Below are 23,960 nucleotides of genomic sequence, written 5' to 3' on the forward strand. Positions count from 1 at the left end.
CTTCATCATCTTTTCTTTCTTCAGTTGCATGTTCCATATCAGGGACAGAGAATTGTGAACCTGTGTGATTTGTCTGTAGTGACTTACTGGGAGGAATAGTGAATACTGCAAGATAACTACTGGTGAAGGTGGTATCACAATGGATGGCCAATGTGCTGCAAGGCTGCTTTGATGTACTTGTTTGTGTAGCTAAACTTGGAGGTGAGCCTAGAAGAACAATCTTTACATCTAAATTATTTAGTCTATGGGTGACGCAAGGATTGACTTTTGGATGTTGGAGCTTGTTCCCGAGATGATACCAGCACATATTTTGTACTCACTATTGACCCAAAAATAGAAGAATGTGGGTTCATATCTGGAATTTTGGCTTCTGTCCCCAAATTAAAGAGATTTGGATTTCCTTCCTTTCCCTACCCTCTGCCAGGATTTTACTATTCCACTCACAGTTATTTTGGTGACCAAGAGAAGGTGATGTAAAGATGCTTATACACAGACACACATTCATTCTTCTATTGATAGATATATATTTGTGTGTGTATTATTTACTGGTCAAATAATTGAATGTAATTAATCTAGACAGCTATAATTGCATTCACTTCCTTAGGAAAAATTTGTTCTGCCAACTGCATGCTACTAATTAAAACTTTGAAATACTAGATGACTAACTCAGCTTATTATTTCCTAGGATCTCCTCCAGCAGCTCAAAAACATGACCCACCAGGCAGAATTGTGAATCAAACTAGATCCCGTTCTCATGAGCCTGAAACCTTCCATGCTCATCATAGGAAATCTCAACTGGTGGATCCAAACCACATCAATCTGGCTGAAAGTTCGTATGCCAAGATTGCAGAAATCCAGCAGAGACTCCGGAACCAGGACTCAAACAAGCACTTTGTGAGGTCTCCCAAAACCCAGGGCAAAAATGTGGCCCCTGTGCATCCTGGAAGGGCAGTTAGAAATAAACCTTTTCAAGGGGTGCCCATGCCCATGGCTTCCCCAAGTGCACGGGTGGGCCAGAATCTACCTTACCTTCCCTTGCAATCTCAACAGATTCACAAGAAGCATAAGCAGAGGGCAAAGGAGAATCACCAAATGTGCAAAACCTTCCAGTCTCCAGGGACAGTTGTGGAAAAGGAACATGTGAGAGACCTGCCCACAGTCATTTTATATGAAGGCCAAGTTGGACAAATGATACAAAGACATGAACACCACCACCACCACGAGCACCACCACCACTACCACCACTTCTACCAGACATAGAAGAGATCCCACCAACATCCTCCAAGAATCATCCCACATGAAGGAAATGCATTCTTGTGATACCAGAACTAAGGCATTACTATGATTAATATTATTATTACTCCATTAATATTCAGCTTGCATATATTTTAGAGGTTATATGGAACTCTTGAAACTTACCCTATTTATGTGTTGTGGAACCGCATAGCTTACTCAAACACCTTGTGGATTTTTTTTGTTTGTTTTTGTTTGTAAGTGGCTTGTAAAACAGCAAACAGCCATAGCTTTTTGAGCTGTGATTTAATACAGGTCGTCAACGCACTTCTTTACAAGTACTACTTCCATTGTAATAGGAAAGATACTTCAAACACTCTTGCAGACATCTAGCTTACCACTCTGCTGTATGTCGGCTGATCGCACACAAGCCTTTTATCAGGGGAGCAATGTTCGAAGAGTTGGACTCCAGAGATACTCAGATAATGGAAAATACAAACAGCTGCTACCTCTAGTATTATTCAGATTTTATTTTCTTTTTATTGATTGTAATGTGCTACAGGGGGGAAATTTAATATACTGCGTTCATGTAGCCTGTTTGTGTTCACATCCTTTCAAATTATCTTAATTACGAGGAAATATTGGCTAAACTTGTCAACAGGGCTACGTTTGTATGACTCACACTTTACTTTCTTGGAGATTCTTCATTGACACAAGTACAGTCTGTTATATACTGGGTAATATTTAAATATACTTCTTTTATTTTTGGTTTTTTTTTTTTCTCTTGCTTATTCTCCACTCTGTTTGGGGTAACCATATGAAAAGAGGAGGATGTGAAATGGGGTTTTCCAAAGCATCACTAGACTTTAGTGCTTGGGCCATAAGTATCATTCATAGGGGTTTGAGAAGGAGAGGGGTTGACTGGGGGGTTTGTTTTGTTTAAATCCACAGTTCTTTGTTTTGAGAAAGAATTGAGGAAAATATACTTTCTCACTTTAAATGTTGGCAAATATATATAAAATATAAATATAAATATATATATATAAATATGCACACTCTCAGGTACATTTTGTTGTGTTTTAGAAATCTGTGGTTTGAATATTAACTTTTTTTTTTCCCCACAACAGTGACCTTTTGGAAACATATCCCATGGCATTTTCTTGGTGCCTCCAATTTAAATTTCCCAAGCACCTACCAGTTTGTGCTTCTCCCATTTTAGAGATGATTCAACATGTACAAAAAGTGTCATTCACAATCATTCTGGCCTCTTCTACTTTTTCCATATCAAAGGGCTTCCATTCCATGAAGGAGAATGAGACCACACTCGCAAGACCTTAATGGCTGCTGAGAAATTTGAAGGTCAAAAGCAAATTGGAAAAGTGAAAAAGAAAAGGGTCAGTACATTCAAATTTTGCTTTCTTTGGAGCCCAGATTTATAATAGATTCAGTTGGGTTTTGTACAGATCACCATTTTGCAGGCAGAAACTGACTGAAAACACCTACATTTCTTTTGGAACATTCAAGTAGAGAACTCTTACACGGAAACATAATTGTTCTATAAACATATTTTCTTTCGGTTTTAATTATTTTTAATGTTGTGGTATTTTGTCAATAGTATATATTGTAAAATGTAACTATCCAACATTGATATAAGCCCTTTATGATTAGGGTATTTTTTTTTTCTGACTAGAGTTTTGATCAGTCCAAAATGGGGTATTACCTTATTGCTGACCAGTTTTAGAGGGATGCTGTCCTTTCTAAGAACATGGAGACATCACCTTTTAAAGAACATTGGAAAGCCTTGCCTTTTCATGGAATTTGAATAGAATCACTGCTTCCTGGTAATTAGGTCCATCTCTTGTCTCCCTGGATCAGCAGATATTTAGACTTATTGTCCTCTTTAAAAAATCTGGTTTATTTTATTTTTTTAGCTGTCAACAGCACGTTCTGTTAAATTTAACAAAATGTTTTTAAAATGTGTTTGATCTGTGTGACAACTATACTGTTCTGTTTATTTTAAAATTCCTAAAGTCCAAAAATATTTATATGCAGAATTTTCTGTGTTGAAAATATGAAAAGGCCACAAATTTGGTTAGTTACCACTGAGTTGTTCTAGTCTAAGCCTTTTTTGCTGCTTGTGTATCATTCTTTTTCAATGTATATATAATTATGGACTGCAAAAAAAAAAAAGGCATTTATATGTCTAGTAGAAGGAATAAGCTTATTTATATTATAGTGTTAACAAAGTCTGATGTATTCAAGTGACTTACATTATACCGCATGCAAACACACAGTGTACATTCCATCCAAGAAGGGATGCCATGCTATTTGTTTTGAAGGAGTAATTAAAGCTGTTCTCTTTTCAGTAGATCATATGCCAGAAAGGCTGAGAGGTGGAAATTGTAGTCAATTTTTTAAATGCAGATTATTGCTGAAAACCAGAAAACATTCTGGAAAACTCGAGTGCTTTCAGAACTGTGAGGTTTTCTAAGAAAGGGAAGCAAAGGAGTGTAAATGCTCTTTCACCCAAAGATATTTTGCTGGAAAAGATAACAGCACCAATAACAAAATCCCATCTGATTGAGAGGTGTGCAGTACTTGCTGTGCCAAGCAAACTCTGAAACAGAACACAACTGACTATTGCATTGATTTGTTTAGGTTTATTATGTTTGGAGATTCAAAAGACAAATTCTGCCTTGCTCAGATTCTGTGAAACAAAAATACATTTTAATAACGTGGCATCCCCATACTAAACCTTTACACCAGCCATGTATGAATATACAGTATCTAAATACTGTGTTGCAGTTGTGTTATGTGCATTAAGTGTGAATAACATGTAGCACAGATTCTTTTCACAGAACCTTAAATTTCCGTATCTTTTAAATATGTTTGCTTTTCAGTATTTTGTATAGTAAATATAGATGGTTTTGACTAAATGCTTTATTTATTTAACAGCAAAAACTGTGCCAAGAGAACCCCCTGTTAATTAAAGTTTTACTAGTTCAGAAAGTATATTTCCTTCTTCTTGTTGTGGATTTCAGGGGCTTATTGCAGTTACTCTCAGTGCTTGCAGATCCCACTGATGAAAGAGCTTACATTAATGTTTTTGGGAACAGGATCAGGAAATTACGTATGGACTGGGTGTGCTTTGGTTTTATATTTAAGCTATCAAGTTTCAAAGTTAAATTTCTTGTCCCCTGCTGTTAGACCTGTGTTGAATAACTGACTTTTCATCTTGTTATTAATTCTGAAAACCTTTTTTTAAAAAAAAAATATTATTTTAAGTTGTTCAAAACTATAGCTGAATCAAGATTTAAAATAAATTTGTTTCTGGTTAAAAAAACATTTTATTCTCAAGGGAAAAAATATCAGAGTTGAGTATATTGTTACTATTTAAAAGTAAAATGGAGTGACATCAAGTCATTTCAGATGAAAACTCCAGCCTTTCCACTGACTTTTTTGTTTTTTACACAAGGCAGTTCAGCAAAACAAAACCGATCCCAAAATTTGCACTATTTGCTGAAAAAATTCAATGGAAAAATTTTGCTCACCTCTACCAGCTGCAATTCTGGGAAAGACAGTTTTTTGAAAAGAAGGATTGATAAGCTCTTCTCACAACTTCATGACCACCTAATATGGAGTAAACTAAGCTAAGGCTGTGTAGTAAAATCTCTGTCCCAGTGAAATCTCTGGCAAGACTGCCAGATTCCCACTGGCTGCAGGGAGCCTATAATTTCATTCCAGGAAGGTGGGTTTGAAGTCTACATAATGTGCAGCCAGTAATCTCAGTATTTATTTTTTATGCATCTTACTGCTGATGGGTTTGTAGTAGCTAATATTAAATGGAAGTTTTACTGTAAGATATCAAGCTGGTAAATTAACTAAGATTAGCAGCAAATACTGTGCTTTATACTGATATCACTGGAGGACTTCAAGACACTTCCAAATGTGTTTGAAACATCCACATGTCATTTAATCATTGCTAGAAATGAAGACCCAGTTCTACCCTTGGATGATGAGGTACAGATGCTCCTGGCATATTGGCAGACCAGCCCCTTAGGGCCATATCAAATTAAAAAGCCAAGTATATGACCTCTATAATCATGAGGACAGAATAGCAAGGTTTAGCTGGAGAAGTACCTTAAAGATACAAGTATGTGTGTGTATATATATATGTCTGTGTGTCTGTGTGTGTGTCCTCTGGCAGAAGTTAGTGAGTGGAACAAGATGGATTCTGACAGAGGTGTTTTTTTAAAAAGGGATCAGTACTGTGTATGCTTGACTGTCTACAAGTTGCCACATAAATATACAGATATGATGAATGCATACTGTTCTCCATATGTCATTGTGTACCTCAATTATTGAATGACAGATTTCATTTGTATTCCAATTAACAGGAAAGTTGGGCCCCTTGGGGCCTAGATTATACTTGAGAAAAATTCATCATGCTAGAAAATTTGCAAAAACATTCGCCATAATTTTTGCCTGGAGTACAGGCAAGAATGTTCATGTTTGGAAACATGTCAACTAATCATGTCTCACCTTTAATTACCTTGATGCAATTCATCAAGATCTGAAAATATGTTTTCAAACATGACTTATTCATGGCTTTGCTGGGAACCAAGTCTTATTCAGCATCCTGTTAGTTGTCAGACTTCTTTTTTTAAAATGTACCAAGCAGAAACATGTTTGAAAATCCATGAAATAAAAATTAAACTTAATGTGTTTTCTAAATAGCTTCTGGAAGAAGATTTCTTTCCTAATGCACTTAGCAACAAAACCAGCCTCAAATTATGACATAATAATTTATTTTCTTTGCATATTTGACAGATGTTGAGTTGATTTGATTTTGAAGGGGCTGTTTTGGGATCTTTTTGTGTTGTTGTGTGCACATTTAAAATTTACCCAAAATGGTCTAAAAGGAACAGACATAGAAAAGCAAATAACTTTATACTGAAATTATTCAGTAGACATTGAACTGCATCTTACTTGAAGCTTGGATTATAATTACTAAATAATGAGGTTTTCAATGATGTTTTAATTTACTTTTATATTTTTATGTAATTCAAGACAATTCGATTCTAAATACCATAAAATTACAGGAATCATATGGATGAAGTCTTCTAATTTCTTTTTTTTTTTTTAAATAGCAGGATTTAAGGACTATTCAGGCAGATTACTGTGAGGGTTAGAGCTGTGAAGAAAGACTGGAAAGAGAAGGACAGAAAGATTTGAGAAATGTAGGGATAGCATAGAAACGTCCAACAGAGGGACTGGGGGAGACACACAAGAGGCAGGAAAATGCTGTATGGAGGAGCTATATTCATATTACTTTTTTGAATCTCTTATGGTACATTTATTGCTTATAAAATAGCAACAGTAGTTCATAGAATGCTTTTCACTGGGAAAACTTGAACGACTTTCTATAAGAGGTTGATCTCCAGTGTACAGGGGGAGGCACAAGGAAGGAAAGTTGCAGATAGTCACCACTGGGGCTGTGGCAGAATAAGGAATGATGCCCTGTTTTCCTGAGTCCCTGTCCGAGCCAAGGGAAAATTTTTTATAAGCAGAGGTGTTTCTACAGATGCTTTGAATATTCTTTAGAACATGTTTTGAATAGTGGCATCATTTCTTTTTCTCTTTGATTACAAACACAAATAAGTTGGTCAAATGTTACCCAAAGCTTTGCTGTTTGTCCTGATTTTTCTATACACTAAGCACTAGCTAAAATATGCCTGTGAAATCTACTGACACAACAGATAATCTTTATATCACAAGGAATGGCAGACTGGGCCTGTTGGTTGTCTCATTAGGCTTGTCTCATTTGGGGGCATGAGAGTAGGAAGTTCCAGAATTTTTTCTAAGAATGTTGGAGACATAATATTTAAGGGGCTTCATAAATTTGGCAATGGGCAAACGTTAACAATATCAGGCATGCTGGCAATGAAGTGCACTGCGCTTTCTGGTTTTTAGGACACGTCTATGAAGTGGGATTTGTGTCTTCCTTCGAGTGCCTAGTCCGTAGAGACAAAGCAGATGTAATTACTACCAACTAAGAGATGTACTCTTTTGGTATTGTATTTTGTGGATGAAGATATGGGGTTCAGATCCTTCTGGTGCTAAGTGCTTATTTTTACACTTGTTCCTTCCTGTTCTGTTCTATTCACGAAGTATAGCACGCTGAGGCTTTGTGAATTTTCTAAAGAAACACCTAAAAAACTGGGCCAAACTTGTCCTCAGCTTCATAAATGGAAGCCAGGAGAGCCCCATGCATGTCTTGGAATTTGGACCTTACAAATGCAGTTTGCTATATGAGTCATCATTTTTTCTTGTACTAATTTCAGATATTTGATAAGCTCTTTTTATGGTTTACAAGTTTAAAAAGACAAATAAAACTTTGTAGATTAAAATCTTGTTTGGAGGTTGTATTTTGTCTGTTCTCACTGACAGTCTGTGAATAGCCTTTTTCTGTGGGCTTCAGCTTAAACCTACAAAGTGACTTTGGAGTGGGTGTTTATAGTTCTTTGCTTGCTTGTTCACAGGATAAGACTGTTGATAGATGAATAAAGTGCCACTTGAGGTTGTTAACAACCATGACTGGTAACTCTAGTTCAACTAAGATAAACAGTGAAATGCTATGGCAATTAGCATTAAGGTCTCACTTGGCCAGTGCTGATTTTTAAAGCTGTAGATACAGTGCTTTATAGATATCCATGGCTGGGAGGTCTGGAGCTATTCTCATCCTTGCTCTGAGTGCTGTATGGACTCCTCTGTGGTGTGCACACGACATTTCTGCATGTTCAATGTGCCATTAGGAAGCAGGAGTACAAAAATTGTAATGTCTTGGTCCAAAGCAATTAACCCTCTCACCTTGCAAGGAGTGGAAGGGAGGAAAAGCTCAATTAAAGAGACTTGGAGTTTCCAGTAAGTGCGAAAGTATGAGGTGGAGCAACATGCAGCACTGTGGGCCTCGCATTCCTCCTGTCTCTTTACAGCCTTCTCAGGGAATATTTTTTACTTTTGATGTCTGTAGTCACAACTTGCTGTTTGAATGAGGCCAGACCCTCAGTGGATCTGTGGATGTGACTTCCATAGGTTTCAATGGCAACTTTGTAACGTTGTGCAGCTTTAATGGATCAACAGATGTAAGCAGAGGTGCTTCAATTTACTCTCTCTTGGAATCAGGGTCCTGGGACACTCCTAGCTTCCACTGATCAGGGACAGGGTTTTATAAGAACTTTCCTTGTCTAATAAATGGATGCTAAAATCAATTAATTTAAAGACTACAATCTTGATGTCTTATGAGTCTGAAACATGGAGTCATTTTAGCTAATAACTATGAATTAAAGGAGCAAGTCATGTTTTCGGGAGCAGGGCAAGACTGTCATACCTTCCTCTGCTATAAACATCACCACTGCAGCCCCTTTTCCTATAGTTGAATCAGGAATTCAGCATTCACGGGATATTATGTGTCTGCTGATCTCTCTAACAATAGTTCATGAAGTTTGTTTTACTTGGAGCCTTTGTTCATATATAGATACTTCTTCTATAGCCCACAATTCTCTGAACAGGAGACCTCACCATGAACATCCTGCGTGCCCTGTTACTCGTCTCCCCAAGGATGTGCAGGATGGAGTTACTCCAAAGAAATGGTCCAAAATTTCTTCTTCCCAGCACACAAGAGGTATGTTCACTATGTCTGTGACATCAACAGAGAAAACCTAGGAGGAAAAATGATTCTGAGACAGGTAACTGTCCCTTTTCCTCAAGAGGGGCATCAGTGTCTCACAGTGTCTAATCATTCCCCTTCAATCCCAGTACACTGGGTTTCTGTGGAATATCTGGGATGTGTGACAAGCAGGTGCTTGTACTTGGTAAGGCCTTAGATTCTAGAATGCTCTCCCATCCCTTTAGTCAGTTTGGAAAGATGTCACCGTGAAAATAACTTGAACAAGACAATTTTTTTGCTGTTGACTTTCTGTTGTGCCCTTTCATGGGTTTAAAATCCACTTATCTGAAAGTGAGCAGTTACATTTTGTCCTTTTTCATCATTTAAATGCATCTTCTTGATCTGAAGAAATAAAAGCAATTTAAAAAATTAGAGATTTTGTTTTCATATGTGCTGCCAAGTCTGATGCTGCAAAGTAACTGCTGAATTGGTACAAGCAGTCTGAGAGAGCCAGCAGATTTAGGAAGGGAGAAGATAAACCTTATTATGTTTCTTTGCCAAAGGAGAAAAGAAACGATATTGACTTAAATGTGGGAAATTTAAAAGGGGCCATATGTTCTCACTTTGTGCTTTGTTTCTAATAGATAGACAGAAATCTTTGAAGTGTGGATTGGCACAGTAGGGTGCATGCTTCTGTAGAGAAAAGATGCTAAATGGGGAGGATGTGAGGGGGCACATGAAACTCTATTAGCCATGCAACAGCAAAGAGAGAAAGGCAAATCCAATGATAATGTACATCTGTTTCAGGGAATTTATAAGCTTTGAACATTTTTTATGTGCAGATAAGTGGATCCTTTTCTTACCATAACTTAGAACTTCAAAGCAGATTGTGTGGATAATGCAAATTGCTGAAATATGAGATTTTCCTACAAAGAGGTTTCCAAAAAAGAAAAAAAAAAGAATTAAGGCTAATTGATGCCACAGTCTTTTATGTACAGTGTAAAAACTCTACAAAAATTGATTTTTATGAACTAAGAAATTGATGAAAATATATTGAAGTCTGCTGTTTGCATTCAGGGACTGTAGTTTGAAACTGAGGTTCTGTGAATTAAACATTTGTCTCCGATATCACTACAGCAATATTGTAACATAAATTAAGATATGTAGCCAAGCTGTAATTGTATCAAAGTCTGCCATGTCATAGGAATGTAAAATGCATGAGTGTGGCATGATATGCAACACCTGATGTTAACATCACTGTCAAGGTAGTGAAGCAGGAATTTCTGGGATATGAGAAAAAAATGATTACAAGAGACAAAAATTAATGGGAAGGGGGAGGCAGGAGGTGGAGAATACTGATATGGTTAACCTCAGGATGAATGTGTAACTTCTTAACTGCTCAGAAAAATTAGTTGTTCTCTGAACTGGGAGGTTACAGCCAGGCTTGGGGATGCCAACTGCATTCCAGCTGGGAGATATGAATGTCCCAGCTGAAAGGCCAAGGCTGTGACACTCTGTGAAAGAAATGACATAAGAGACAGGACTTTGAAGACCCTCATTTACTGCATGTAGTGCATAGGGGCACTCCCTTCTCCTCTTGGCAGTCTCGGACTATAAAGCCAGCTTTGTCCTTCTTCCTGTTCCATAAATAGGGGTGTTGAGGCTTATCCTGATGCTGAACACAGAGGCAACCAGGAGTGGGAGCTCACGCTTCTTGCTGAGTCTTTCCTTAATATTGGCTTCATTGGCCAGCTGGGAATCTTCAGTAGATGTTTTTTTTCCTGTTTCCATATGAAAAGACCATCAAAACCTCACTTCTTGGTTGTTTTTTCTTTTATTCCTAAATCCTTACACAATCTTAATCACTGTCTATCATGGCAGGAGATATTCTGGGGAAAATGCCAGGCCTCAATACCCTGAAATAAGCTACATTCCCTCATTCTTCATGTCAGGGCTTGTTCTTCTGCCCCAAACCCACCTCAGCTGAGGTGGGAAGCAGCACCAGCTCTGCCCCCTCACCTCATGCTGGCAATAACTCAAAAATGCTTCCCCCTCTCTCCAACCGGCATGATTGCCCTTAAAAGAGTTGATTTTTTTTCAGCATTTTGGCTCTGGAGGGTGGCCGTAGGATGGGATGAGCACTGTGAGGCCACAGGATTCCTTTCCATCCACCGTCACATGACAGAACTCCCCTGAGGTAATGAAAAAATTAACTTCATGATTTAGGCCAAAATATTCTGTTTTAGGCAATGAGCAAAAGCTGGCAGAGGGTTAAACTTGAGGCAATCCCGCCTCTTCTATTTACAACCGTACCCCAACAGCAGGGCAAGGGCAGTAGGCAGCGATGTTGAAAAGAACAGCTGCATGCCATCAGACTAAAGATAGAAACATGAAGCATGTGGACTAATTAAGTTCCCAAGTGGCAGTGTACAAAGTGTACAGACCAAACAGAACAGTGCCTTCTGCTTGTTTTGATCAACTCTGTTTCTATCACTTTGATGAAAATAACCGCCTGATTTGTCTCTGGCTGTGGCTGCCAAGGGATCCCTCACACCCCGAGCTCGGTCGATGCCGCCCTCGTGGTGGCCATTGCACAGCCAGGGAGTGACTGTGGCTCCCCATGGCTGCAAGGGGGCCAGTCAGCAGCACTGACTGCCAGGGGAAAAGCATGAAAAATGTTCAGAACTTCTGAATTTAGTTTCTTTCCTTTTTTTTTTTTTTTTTCCAGTCAGATATAGTATTAGACACTTTCACCCTAAATAGGATGAAGTGGGCATGCTCTGACCAGCTTAGCACAACACCATGGACTTTAATTTTTTATTTTTCCTCTTCTGATGTCTTGCAGTCATTTCTTTTTTTCCTTCAGGGGGCCCAGCAGTCTCTTGGTTAGGTCTGTCAGCTTGCTTGCTAACTGGTTTGTAGCCCTGGTAACTTTTGATGTAGACTGCATGGGAACCAGAACATACCCCCACCACCCCTTTTTTTTCTCAGAGTTCTGAGTAGAAAACTACCTTAAGGATAAACATGAAGAAAAAAATTAATCTGAAAATCATCTTCCACGTGGAAAATGAATTTGTGATGTTTCAAAGTCTCTTATGTTCCAATAGGAGGCAGAAGGGACACTTTAGGGCAGTAATCCCACGAGCCGCTCCAGCAAGTTCCAAGAGAGAAAGGCTTGGCTCAGCTGTGGTTTTTGCAGTTTATAAGTTGTAAAGCTTGAGGGGCTGGGGCAATTTTGAATTTTTTGCTTGTAATGATGCTCAGACTGAAAGATGAAAATGCTCAATGTGAAGAGATGCTCTTTCTTTCCTTCTTGAAAGCGTAGTGGTCAGCTCTAAGTTTGCATTGCTAAACTGCTTCAATTAGAAGCATAGGGCAGACTACAAGTTTTCTTTTATTCCAGTACAGCATCCAGTGAATTCTGAAACTTAAATTTAATTCTATTTTAATTCCAGACTTAATCTCTTAGCTCAAACCTGGAGTTTTCAGAAGGTAGTGTCATTGATGGTTACTTCATTCATCATCACCAGTACTGACATTATTGTAAGATACAAACACACTTTCTTTATTGTGACCTTTCTTTCCAAGTTGTGCTTGTTTTAATACTTTTACAGTCCCATGTTTCATTCTTTGAGATCTAAGTGCTCAACCCTAACTTGTTTAACTGCAATCCACAAGTAACTGACTCCTTGAGGAAATTATGGGTCAACAAAGCTACATCTTCATGCACAGGCCTGATGTCCTGTAAGCTGTCAGTGCTCACTGGAACATACAGAACATATTGTCAATGCTGCTGTGCTGTTGATGAGTTCAATTAAATGACTATAATTCTTTACAGTAAGGGCTTAAATTGCTCATATATTTTTCATGATTGGTTTTCAAAATTCTACCAATAGACGGTTAGATACAATTAAGTCCTTAATCATTTTGTTTGATACAGTATAGTACTTCAATTAACAGCAAGAGTTTCAGCTCCAATATCCTATAGTGGCCACTTGCAGTAGATTGATTTTTTTTCTCTTCCTTGTTCTCTTACTGCTGAAGGAGTTCAAACATCTAATTCCTACTTCTGAGCTTCTCAGGTAAGGAGAATACTGTGTAGATAATATTTTTAAGTTGAGGGGTATAATAGTTTGAAGGGTGCTTAGGTCTTTAAAAAGATATGTGAACTGGTTTTCTCCCTTAATTGCAAGAGTCCATTTGGGGAAGGGTAAATGAGAGTGATGTTACTGTGGTACTATGCACTATAGTTGTAGTGCCAAGCAAAAAATACAACATACCCACTGTTTTCTGACAGATTTCAGAGCTATTGGAAATATTTGACAGAAGTATTTGGATCACTGCTTGTTATCTGCCACTGTGGAGGAAGTGGACCAGTTTCCTTAACCAGGGTTTGCAGCTACATGAGATCAGTTAATTAGGCTAGTAATGAGCAGGTTTATTTATGAAATTTCTGGAGATGACTTTGCCTCATAAAGGCCCCAAATCTGCATTACCAAATATTACCAAAATAGGTAATGCTTGCAGGTACTTTAGCTTAGCAGTACAGTTCTGACAGCAGCCAGTGTTGCATGTGTTTAAGGGGCAGGATAAACTTCTGAACATCAAGAAGTTACTTCCCACAGCTTCTCAGCAGAGACTGCCTTGAGGTGTGCAGCAAACAGGTGTTCCTGTCCTTTCCAGTATCCCAATCCCTTGTGCTGGGGTCTGGTCTCATTGTTATAGTTCTGGTGATTCTTTTTATTCTTATTAAATGCACAGTATTTAGTCCTCTACTTTTGTTTGTGGTTATGTATTAGTCTTTTAACATGAGGAAGGATTTCAGGGAGGGAAGGTCTTTCCCTTGGGGAGCTACTGGATGTGTTCAAGCAACTTAGTGGGGTGTCAGAGGGTCTTGGCAGGACTGCAAGGAGGCTGGAAGGAGTGCAGGAGCAGCAGAAGCTGTGGCCCAGCCTTGGAGTGCTTCAATCCCTGCTGGCTACAGCTTAGAAAGTCCTGGGGCTGCATGAAACCATGGCTAGAAATAAGGTTTGTTCAGGCTGGAGAACTTCCCTCGCCTGAATGCATCCAGACTGGTAGAGAAGTGACTGCTGCTGCTGCAGACAAGGGCATAGTTTGTGACTAGATGTAGGCATCTTAAACTGGCACAGTGCTGCTTGAGAATTTAATCTGCTTCCTTTACCTTTCTGTCTCTAGTCTGCTGCTATACAGCTTTACAAAACTAATAAGGGCTTCTTGCAACTGAGTTGATACTGAGAACTATTTCCTTAAGAATAGGCTAATGCTTAATGAGAATATTTATGGTGATTTGACCAGGCCTTATTTTGGGCTCAAGAAAAAAGGGGGATAAATATGGCTTATAGATGGTGTGCTTTTCAGTGTTTGACCTGGGAAACAAAGGGATCACACAGGATTTCACTTGGCTAATCCTTATACCTCCAAACACTTCTTTTCAAAAACATCTGATAGGCAGCCTGAAAAAGGGGCTATAGAGTGGGACTTGAGCACTAGCAGCAAAGCTGGGGGGAGGAAGTGAATGTGATACTGATAAGCATTACTCAATGTTCAACCTTCAAGCACAGCAAAACACTAAATTATTGCGAGATTTCTTTAAGTGATACAAGTAACATTGAGAACACTTTTTTTCTGTTAAACATTTTAATCCTGGCACTCTTGGCCAACTAATAACAATAGTGAAACCAGAAAGATTCACCTGTGTCTCAGAGATCAACAGGCAATTTCTCTAAGGTAGACTGAGTCAGTGCTTTGACAAGGAGAGAATCTCACTGGAATATTGTTGAAAGCAGAGAGCAGAATAACAATGAGTGTCAGGAGCACTGGATGCTCAGAGGAGTTGAATGCAGAGGGCAACAGTGACAGAGATTAAACTCCAAAAGGTAGAAATAAAATGGTTAAGTCACACACACAATTTTTTACAGTCAGAAGGTGCTGCAAAAATCTGCCAAGTCTGTCAAAAAAGCCTGTACTAACAATGGTATTTTTAGGCAATATCGTTCTCCTCAAAATCCACATTAATTCATGAGTACTTTTTTTCCCCTGACACTCAAAATATCTGCTGGAAAGCCTTTTCTGTTCTTATGCAAGTGCCTGTCAGCCAAGGGGAAAGGACTGATGCTCTGAGGCTTCCATTTTCAAACCTGGCATATTTCAGGAACCATCTCTGAAAACTCAGTGTTCTTTGGTAAGAGGCACCCTTTTTATGTGGTTGGCTCTAGCATGCCAGGTAATTATTGTTTTTTTGTCTAATGTGTATTTTGATTGTACAGGCAGAAAGAACACAATATAACCATATACTGAACCATCTTTTAGCCTTGGTACCTACAAACTTGCTCAGTAGTGATTGCAAAGACAGAAATGGTACCATAAAATGGACTCAGGTGTTTGTTTTGTTTTAAGCACTTGAGAGGCATAAACTATCTTTCAGTTTTCTTCAATGTTCCATTGACAGTCTATAGGTTTGGATCTTTCCAAGAGAACAGAAGAGGTTTTGGGGTTGATCCGTGTCAATTATTTGCTCTTTAGTCTTGGTCTGTTTTAGCTTGGTTTCTCAGTCTTTCAAAGTAAGTTTCAAACCATACCATTGGTGGAGAAGGGCTTTCTCAAAATATAAGCTTAATAAAAGGTTTATTTGGTGCAAGCTTAACTAGATAACGATTGCTTCCTGTTTGGTGAAGATTGGCTAGCAAGGGTTGTCTCTTGGCTCCCTGCACACTTTGAGCCAGAGGAGATGGTACCCTGTCAGCAAAGCTGATTAGGTTTCATCCACATGCAGTCACATCTGTGAGTTTTTGCAGAGCCATCTTCAAATACTTCTTTCAGAGACAGACATCAACATGGTTTATGCCAAACTTAAATTAGAGGTCAGTCAGAACCTCACAGGCTTGAATAAAATAAAACAAGGTAGACAAGGTTTAGCTATTAAACCCCTCTGTACTAAGGCTTAGTTGCCTGACAGAATTAGCATCACCTGGGCTCCACTGAGTAATAAGAGCAGGCAGGCAGCTGTATAGGTGCCACTGGGCAGCAGAGTAATAGAGAGCCCTGGAGAAGCTTCTGTGGCAGTGGAGGGCAGTTACAGGATTAGACACACAAAACCCCATCCAAACTCACAGCAAAATCAAATGGCATCTTTCCTTCTACTGTGACAGAAGCTGGATCAGGCCTTCCATGAATTGTAATGAATAGTTATATTAATCCACTGCTATGTAGCTGTTAAAATCCTGCATCTCCTTCGCTGGGATGACGGTGCAAGGCTAAATCACCATGGATATTCGATTGCATTCTGGCTCATGTAGCTGTAAGAGCATTACGAGGCAGCATTTTATCTAAGAAGAGTGCTCTCTACAGTACTCACAACAAATCTCAACTTATTGAAACTCCAGTGATTAAATGTTTTACAGGCCCCTGCAACATCAGAAGACTCTGTGAAATAGGCATGGCTGCTTTCAATATGATCTCATAGGGATCTGATTACCATTTTGGCTCTCTTCTCATAGTCACTCAAGTGGACCTTCAAGGAAGTGTAACCCTTTCACTTTCAGATTTTCTCGGTGTGCAAAACACTTGCTCAAGGGTAAAAGCCTTGAGTACAAAAGCTGTGACACTGGAGCCAAACAGTGAAACTCGTGGTAACTGTGCTGGTCTTGAGCACAATACAGCAAGAAATGAGATTAGAGTAGCTATATGTGTCATTTTGGAAAAATTCAGGTCCAAAACTGAAAATATAGCAGAAAGTCTGGATTAAACACATTCTTGCTGAATTGGGTGTGGTTAAGTGTTTGACATATGTTCTTGTGTTGGCACCAATTATTGATAAAATTCTGTTTGAAAGGAGTAGCTGACACTACAGTACGTGCAGAGCCTACGCGAATCCAGTTGCTTAAAATGTAGTTCCTGCAGATTAACAGTGTGACCAAAGTTTTCATTCCCCTCCTTTTGGAGCAGTCACATTACAAATGCACATCAAAGAAAATGAGCTCTGTTCTGACTTACAGTCTAGGCATGTTCCTGACAAACCACATCTGATGAAGAGTCTTAAAGAAATAGCACAAGCAACACTCCCAGCAGCAAAACAACAAAAGGGCTGGCCCCTTCCACCAATAAAGGGAGCCTGGTTAATCAAAGGATTTTGTACCAGGGAGAGGAACTGTGTGCTTTACGTTGAAGCAATGCAGTTGAATGATACATATGTAATGACCTACCTCGGCAGCATTCGAACAAATCACATTTAATTACATATCTTTTCCTCCCATGATATTCTTCTCAGTTTCACTGCAGTCTGGGAAATCAATAACAAATGTTCATTTTTAATGTCTCTGTTCTCTAGCCTTGGATTAATTATGCACATTCCTTCTGTCCTTATAAGGACAGGGCAGCTCTTCACTTCAAACAATGAAAGCAAACACGCAAAGAAAACCTCCCTTCTTAGTATTCAAAACAATAGGAACATGAATTAAGAACCAAATCTGGTCTTTCCTATTGTGGTGTGCAGCACCTTCTGATAAGATAAGCCTGGCTTCCTCCCAGGGCTATTGGCACTTTTTGTGACTGTTATGGTGTTGAGGAAATCAACTTTGATTTCATGACCAGAGTTAGCTGCCGAGTCAAGCACCCGCAAGGAATTGGGGCAGCTCTGTTTTATTGCTGGCTATTTGCTTCCATGGCCAAACCAAATAACATCTCTTATTGCACAATTCCTTTATCTACAGCGTAGGAATGACCACGCTTTTGTAAATCCCTCTCAGTGACCTGTGAATGAAAAACTCAGCACAAGCAGAGTCATTATCAGCATTAGTGAGGTGACGCCAGGGTTCGTGACACTCCTTGTGTGCAAAGTCACAGGTGCAAAGCAAATGAGCTCTTTAAATAAAGTGTGTTCCTCCAAGACACTGCAGTTTAGGCACCAGGACCCATATTTAACAGACTGCAATGAGACGTGGCTTGATGTTTTACCAGGAACAAAATATTTATACAAGTTTGGTGAAAATAGCGAAGATTTTCACATATTCATGGGGAAAGCAGTAGTATTTCTTTAAGGGAAAAAAGAGCAAACTACAAGTTCCCCTGGTCTTGGCAAATCATGAGGCGTTTTTCATTTTGTAACATCAAAGTCGGCTCCTCTTCTTTGATGTCTTCGCATGCTGTTTAAGGTAAAGCATGAATGAAGAAATGTCAATCTGCAAGGTGTCCATGTAGTTTATGCTGAACACTGAAGAGGACTTGTAGATAAAAGGCAAACACAAGGTTTGATAATGAATGTCCAACAAGGAGGTGTGCATATCTAAAAGGAAACACTCAGCTGGAGAACAGCTCTGCAAACCTCAAAACTCTGCTTAGCCCAAGTTTAAGAGATTAAGAAAAAGTGGATTTTTTAAAAAGTGTAGAATCAAGATGGGAATTTGGCAAAAAATCCTTGTTGTTCTACAAGAAATGAATGTTCTGTCAGTGGTTTTACCTAACAATAATGAGTGTACCACCCACTGTGCTTAATTTGAAAAGATATAATTTAGAGAAGATGCAGAGTTAATACTGGGAAAAGCATCAGAGAGGAAAGTATAAACCAGCAGTTCATTTTGGAAATTTAGAGTGGTTGCTTTGTGGTCTCTGGTGTCTCAACACTGACAAAAGATGTGTGCTGAATCAAACAAAGGGAAGTGTCAATTATTTAACTGGGTTTGTACCTAGGATCTAGAGACTGTAATGGAGTGATAGTCACTTGGGGAGGCTAAACAGTTTTGGGAAGGCATATTCTGGATCCAAACCAGATATTTTTCATGAGGAGAACATCCAGTGATGTTACTGGAAAATTAGCTGTAGAAGGGGGTGTTACTACTGTATCTTCTTGCTGCTAGTATTGAATTTAAGTTTCTTTTTCATTATTCTTGAAGCTGTAAAAGGTTGTTTTGATGAACTGTGTGTGCTTTGCTTGATTTACTCACAGAGCAAGTGCACCGGGCGCGTTGCCCTGGAAAAGGGAGCACCCATGGGGGCTGCGATGGGAGTCCGGGCTCTCTGCCAGTCAGTCTTTTCCTTTGCTGAGACAGCTCTGTGGGCTTGGAGTCTAAAATGTATCAACGTCTTAATATTACCATCTGTCTGCTGGAAACTAGACTGAGACTGCAAAGTAGCTTTGATTAATGAACAGGGCATAAAACTCCTGCAATGGGTACCTGTTGCAATGGGGGGTATCTGAGTGAGTAATGTATACAGGTGAGTTCCCAGGCATAGCCAGGCTCCTTTGGTGTGTATTGACCTGTATGACACTAAAATAAGCCTTTCCTGTTAAAATCAGAAATATGTGTCAGAACACAGAGATGACTGGATGTTTCCTGTGTGATAGTTAAGGAGTAGATAGCCACAGAAATCCACTCACTTAAATTCTTATCAGGCTTTTCTTCTGTCAGTTGAGAATAATCAGAAGAAAACAATATTTAATAGAACTTTGAATATGGGGAAGAGACATGCACAAGCACAGAGTGACTTTTTTTCTGTTTAAGAACACATATCATTCAGAGCTGCCCAAAACTCCCTGGAAATTTTTCAGCCTTGGGATGATAACTTATAATAGAAAAATGAGGGTTATAATGCATGGGAGCATTGACACTGTATCTGTTTTCATTCTTACATGAGGGACATCTTGTGAGAAGATAACAATATTAGTAGAGAGAACGCCTACATTTTCTCTGGAAAGCTATCTATGTGTCCTAAGAATCATCTCTTGTATTTCTTGAACTTTTCTTCCTCTCCATTCTACTTTAACAAAATAATGTGCAGACAAAAAATAAAATCTGAATAAAAGAGGACCTTTTCTTTCATCCAAATCTCCCTGTCAGACTCAGATTATTTTGGCTGAAGAAGATTAGGTGTGGAAGAGTGTCAGGGAAAGTCCAAAGTCAACAGCCAAATATATTTTTTCTAAGTTTAGGTGAGACAAAAGTGAACAGAGATTATCTGATTGTGAGTACTGTGAGTTGGCTATAATACATGCTGATTTACAGAGTACAGACATATAAAAATGAGATCTGGCATAATTTTAAGACTCAACTGTTTAATAATTTCTCTAAACTTGGATTTTTAATTTTTTTTTATAGTTTTATCATCAACCTGTGGGTTCCATGTCCATTAGAGAAATGCCTTGGAAAATCCAAGAATGGGAAAGCTTCCCTGGGAATGGTGTGCAACTGCACTACCCTTTGGAGAACTGTTGATAAAAATCCTACCAAATGCCATTACACACAGGTAGAGCCTCACTGACCTATTCCCTGCAAAAGCACCAGGACCTTGTTTTGGGGGTTGAATGGAACATGGGAGCAAGAAAGAAGATCCTTGTGAAACAGTGGGCACAGGAGCAGAACTAACACTGACCATTATATAGGAGCAGAAAAATAGAGGGTGGTATCTTTATTCCTGCATCAAGCACTCCCAAAGATCTGTAGTCAAATCTCATGCTTTCAGGTGCAAATGTGCAGCAGAAGAAATGTTTTTGTAAAAATCTGACTGATCAGGCTGATGCCACAGCAATAGGAGCAGCTGAAATACTGTGTGTTGTTGTAAGCTGCCATGTGACATCTGAGATCTTTCAGCTTAAAGTCTAAAAGAAATGTCTGAAATCTCTTGCTGGTATTCAAAACTTAAACTTAATTTGAAGTGTAATTGCATCAGATCATTCTAAAAAATAATAACAATACACAAGAAAAGAGAAGACAAAAGTACTCCCAAAACATTTTCAAGGACTTCAAGTGTGTTTCTAGTGCAGTGATGGGATCACACAGACCCTCAAGTTCACTTTAGCTGCCTTCGGTGCAGGTGCCAGGGAAGCTGTCACAGCATGAAATTCAGCCCAAACTGTAAAACCCATCTGGGCTGCTGAGCATTGCCAAGTCTGTCCTGTCACAAAAGCACTGAGCCAGAGCCAGGCTGTGTTAAGAACAGTTTGGTTGTCTGAATGCAACCATCACACCTCCCATGGCATTGTAGGTATTTTCTTCGCTGTGAGCCACGCTAATATGCTGAAGGATTTGATCCACTATTCGTAGAAACTGTTCCAGTAGACAACAGTGTCAACCTCAGTATTGCATTTACAGAATGAAATTTTTATTTGGATTTTTATTGTTGTTTTTCTAAAGAGTTGCAGTTACACAGAACTCTGGTCTGAAGCTGACATCATTTTGTCACAAGTATCTTTTTAGTCAAATTAAGTCCCATTCTTATACAGAATTCATCTTTGTGGTTGAGCTGTTACAAGGAACACTCGTATTCACTTTATTTGTCTGGTATATATCCAAATATTTGCTGGGAAATATAATTTTTGAGAAGAGAGATTAGCTTTCAAGCTCTGAGTCTTTTAAATGTCATCTCTGTGAAAACTGACAGTCGGTAGGTGGAGAGTTAGTATTGTCTGACAACGATATTCATGGGGAGCAACTTCAAAATGCAGTGCAGAAGAAAAGAATTTCAGGACTCTCAAAAGACTTTGGAAGTAAGAAAGTTTTACCCTTCAGCACTGAGAAGGCACTGTATTTGTTCTAGGAGACTTAATCACCTCATTTTGTTATGATCCTCTCTGAGTTCAATTTCTTCAGACAAAGGGAATTGGAATAGGATTGGCAGATAAGGGGTGATCTTGACATTTGAATCCTTAAAAGATAGAAGAACCAGTGGATAAATTAGTTCAAAGTATATTCTCTTTCTCAGAGGGTTGGACTCCAGCATTCTTCAATGGAGTGCCACACTGCTTCAGCTTATGGTGGTGATGGTGATGATGATTTTTTTTGTATCCTGTGTATTTTAGTTGGGCCTAGAAGCCCTGTTCAGCTTCACTTGTGTGAGGCACTCCATACAAATCTTATGCAAAGATAATCCCTGCTTAGCAGAACTGATCTGTTACAGAATCTGAGTTCTGTTGTACTCCAGCTCTGAAATTCGGGGCCATTGTCACAGGAAGGCAGATGTCTCTATGCAATAGCAAAAAAAGTGGGGATCTTCTTACAGTTTCTGACACTAGAAAGGTATGTGACAACCAAAGCCTCCCTTCTTCCCCCATTTTGAAATTTTTTATCCGCTTAATCCCTTTTATATAAATTTTAATTTTTTTAGCCTTAGGAGCTTTGATCTGTTTTGTCCCTCCCTAGAGAACAGCCACGGTTTTGTTCTGTCCCTCCTCTTATTCCTTTTGCCTTTATATCCTTCTGTCTTTATATTTCCTTCCTTGTTCAGACAGTGTCATGTATTGTGCTTCCTGAACCTGCAACTTCCTTCCATGCTCATAACTGTGCCTGTTCGAACACTGTCCCCTTTGCCAGTTCCCTGCAACTGCTGCAGCTGCAGTGCAGCCCACTCCTGGGGAACACCCTGAATGGGAAACAGCTCCTGGCTCATCCCCTGCACGTTGTCTCCAAATAGTTTGCTGCTCTGCTTGGATTTTAAAGCTCCTTGGATCCACCTCTCTCTCCTATAGCACAGGAAACTCTGACAGCACTTAACAAGCAATGACTGGCAATAATAAGAAGAGTCTTCAAAGAGTTATATTTACATGTAAAATGCACAGGGACATTTATGTACACCAGATGGCCCAAAGCAGGTGGATATTATAATGTAGCTATGGTTTACTGCAATGCCAGAACAGGAGAGTGATGTTGTTACTAAAGCAGCACCTCGGGGTCCTAACCTGGGCTGTGCTATGACTCCTGTTTTACTGGCACTGTACAAATGTGTCATGTCAATCACTGACACGAAGAGCTCACAATCTAAACAGACAAGATAATTACAGAATGCAGTGGATATGGAAAGACTTTCAAAGGTCCTGCAGCCTGCCAGAGGCAGAGCTCTTACTCCAGCTCAAGGCATCTTAGTACAAACTGAGCCTCTTAGTCATTAGTCCTTGCTGCTGTTTGTTTATTTGCCGTGGATCCCGTAGGCTGCAACCCCCAGCCCCTTCTGTAAGCAAAGGGATCATTAGGAGCAAAGCACCTTAATCTTTTAAGGGCTCTGTGTGTTAGTTCTGAAGAATGTTGTCATGGCAAAAAATGGAAAAAAAAGTCTTCAAAGGGGACTGATTTGGGGCAGCAGCAAAGGTACAAGGCTTTGGGTTTATATCATACTTCTAGGTGCAGCTGTAAGTTTTTTTGTCACCCTTTGCATGACTAAGTGGACCGAACCCATTGGATGCTGCAGGTTGTGCTAATTCAGAGACTATTCAGACCTCAGCTGTGGTGTTTGTGGAGCGTATCATGCCTGAAGAACATGAGCAGTTTCCTGAGTGCTTCTGTCTGAGATTACTCAAATGGGGTGTAAGTGAAATACGGAATGATCTTTAGAGGGGATCCTGGGATAAACAGCACAGGAGGGTGGAGTTTGTCATACAGAAAAGGTTCAGTGAGTCCATAGAGAAATGTGGTGCAGTGGGAAAAAGCTTCTGGAAAGGGAACTCCTGCCCCTAACCTGCTGCAGTTCAATGAGGTATCTATAAGCATGCGCACACCAATACTTTGATTTTCAACAAAACTTCTTGAAGGTAACACACAGAAGGTTATTGAAGACATTGCCTTTCAAAACCATTGATGGATAGGTTATTTTATTGAAAACTGGCTAAGAGACAGGAAATAAAAGTCTGGGTTAAAGGTCACTTCTCCACTGCTGGAGACAGAATGTTAGTCTGGGTGCACCACTGGCCTAGTCCAATATTTCTTATGTTCTTGAATCAGTCACAGTCTTTTTTCCAGAATAAGTTTGTAAGTGGCCACATGAATGTCTTCCACATTACCTAGAAGCAATTGGACTATTTAGTTCTCTGTGTTTAGTCAGGAGGGATTTGCAAAGTGGTATCTACATTATACAGAACTACAGAGTCAACTTTGGGCCATCCTCGTTAGCCTAGCTTAGGAACTTTTGAAGTAAATGCTAAATTCCAGACCTGCTGGATCTGGATGTTGCTGTCTTGATCTTGGAGCACTTTGCAGCTAATTTACTTGTGGAGAGACAGTTCATTTTTACTGTTTCTGAATTTTGGTTTAAAACTGCGTTAGACTGTGTACCACTA

At 39.3% G+C, this 23,960-nt stretch overlaps 1 protein-coding gene across 1 annotated transcript in view; it reads left to right on the top strand.

Annotated features, from left to right (window-relative positions):
- Window positions 1-7,643, top strand: part of NKD1 (NKD inhibitor of WNT signaling pathway 1) — a 111,640-nt gene extending 103,997 nt beyond the window's left edge. The window contains exon 10 of the mRNA XM_018084957.2: window positions 686-7,643. Within this exon, the coding sequence (XP_017940446.2) occupies window positions 686-1,260 (575 nt within the window). The 3' untranslated portion in view covers window positions 1,261-7,643. The remainder of the gene's footprint in view (window positions 1-685) is intronic.
- Window positions 7,644-23,960: the final 16,317 nt, after the last annotated feature.

The sequence above is a fragment of the Manacus vitellinus genome, unplaced genomic scaffold (genome assembly GCF_001715985.3).
Source record: "Manacus vitellinus isolate BGI_N305 unplaced genomic scaffold, ASM171598v3 scaffold_10_pilon, whole genome shotgun sequence".
NCBI lineage: Eukaryota > Metazoa > Chordata > Aves > Passeriformes > Pipridae > Manacus > Manacus vitellinus.